The sequence below is a fragment of the Dipodomys ordii genome, unplaced genomic scaffold (genome assembly GCF_000151885.1).
Source record: "Dipodomys ordii isolate 6190 unplaced genomic scaffold, Dord_2.0 Scaffold90, whole genome shotgun sequence".
NCBI lineage: Eukaryota > Metazoa > Chordata > Mammalia > Rodentia > Heteromyidae > Dipodomys > Dipodomys ordii.
In genome coordinates this window covers 2,005,246-2,006,655 of record NW_012267306.1, presented here as the reverse complement: position 1 = coordinate 2,006,655, position 1,410 = coordinate 2,005,246, and the positions used below count along the sequence as shown (strand labels likewise).

Sequence of the window (1,410 nt, the reverse complement as noted above, 5' to 3'; positions counted from 1 at the left end):
AAACAGTAAGACATTAAAATGTGTAGCTCAGCCCAGGAATGGGTTTGAGAGTGGATGATAAAGGATGGACTGAGAGAGCAGATGAGGATTAGAAAGATAAGATAGCATAGCATTGTTCAATTTATAAACCTGGCTCAAATCTATCCAACAAATTTACTACTACAAATTTAGGACAGTGTGCTACATCACTACATCATTGTCAAGATAGGTATGATGCATGCCATCAAGGAGCTGGGAATCCTGAGCTGAGAGTCCTGATGTATGAACTGAACCAAGACTCACACAATTAAAAAATCATCCGGGGACACAAAGGAAACACGAGGGGAAATAAAACTGTCATTAACTCAGATGTTTTAACATGCTAGGGTCAATCATACATATTAACAATCCTTCCGAAAATCCTAGGTAAGACCAGAGAGGAAGAGTAACTGTTTTTATGCTCATTAAAGCTAGAAAGCTAATGTAGACCAGCTTTGTCTCCGTGGTAAATTCTCAAGTTCAGGCTTCTTTCAGAACACCATAGCTCCAGGGGTGGCAGGAGCATGTGCACTGGAACAAAGAGTTCAGTAAAGCTATCTATCTGGTGGCAGCACGTAGGTAGGCCTTGAAGGATGCAGCCGAGATGGGGGTTTAGGGAGGGGCTTTCGGGCTAGGGAAGTAAAGCCAGCAGCTCTTCCCGGGAGGCAAGCTAGGCTGAAAAGGACTCCTCCCTCCAAGCATCTTTTCCTTTAGTCTTTTCAGCGCTCACCATTTTCACCCTTAGGCGTCTGAGATTTCTGTAATTTGATTAAAAAAAAATGCTTTAGGTGCCCTGAATCCCTGAGACGGTAGGTGAATGGCAGGCAGGCCAGGAAGAGGTGGGGGGGAGAAAGAGAGAGAGAGAGAGAGAGAGTTGTGTTGGGGGCAGGGGTGGATCCTGATCCTAGCTGGGGCGGGCCCCAGTCCCGGAGGAGGCGGGGCCATGGGCGGGGCTTAGTTCCCCGGGGGCGGGGCCTCCAGCGCACCTGCCAGGCGCGTCGAGGCCTGCCTGCGGCAGCGGCTGCGCGAAGTGACGTCCCCTCTCCCGCCCCGCCGTGTGTTTACGTGGAGACGAAGATGGCGGCGGTGACGGCGCGGCCCGTGCACACCGGGACGCTTAGCCCGTGAGCGCGCACTGGTTCCACGGGAGGGGGAGGATCGCCGGCCGGGCCCTGCGCCCCGCGCCGCAAAGCCTGCCTCCTCCTCTATCTGAACCGCTCTCTCCTTCCCACCCGACCCTCCCCGACTTTCCCCGCCCACTCCGCAGAAGCCATGGAGGACGAGGAGAGGCAGAAGAAGCTGGAGGCCGGCAAGGCGAAGGTAGGAGAGTCCCGGGCCAGCGGCCCGCGGCGGGAGGCGGTGGCCGGCACCGGTGGGAGGAGGCCCGGCGAG

General features: G+C 54.9%; 1 protein-coding gene across 1 annotated transcript in view; it reads left to right on the top strand.

Annotated features, from left to right (window-relative positions):
• Positions 1-1,096: 1,096 nt before the first annotated feature.
• The window catches only part of Akap9 (A kinase (PRKA) anchor protein 9), a 200,131-nt gene continuing 199,817 nt past the window's right edge, over positions 1,097-1,410 (top strand). Inside the window, exon 1 of the mRNA XM_013026004.1 lies at positions 1,097-1,338. Within this exon, the coding sequence (XP_012881458.1) occupies positions 1,291-1,338 (48 nt within the window). The 5' untranslated portion in view covers positions 1,097-1,290. The remainder of the gene's footprint in view (positions 1,339-1,410) is intronic.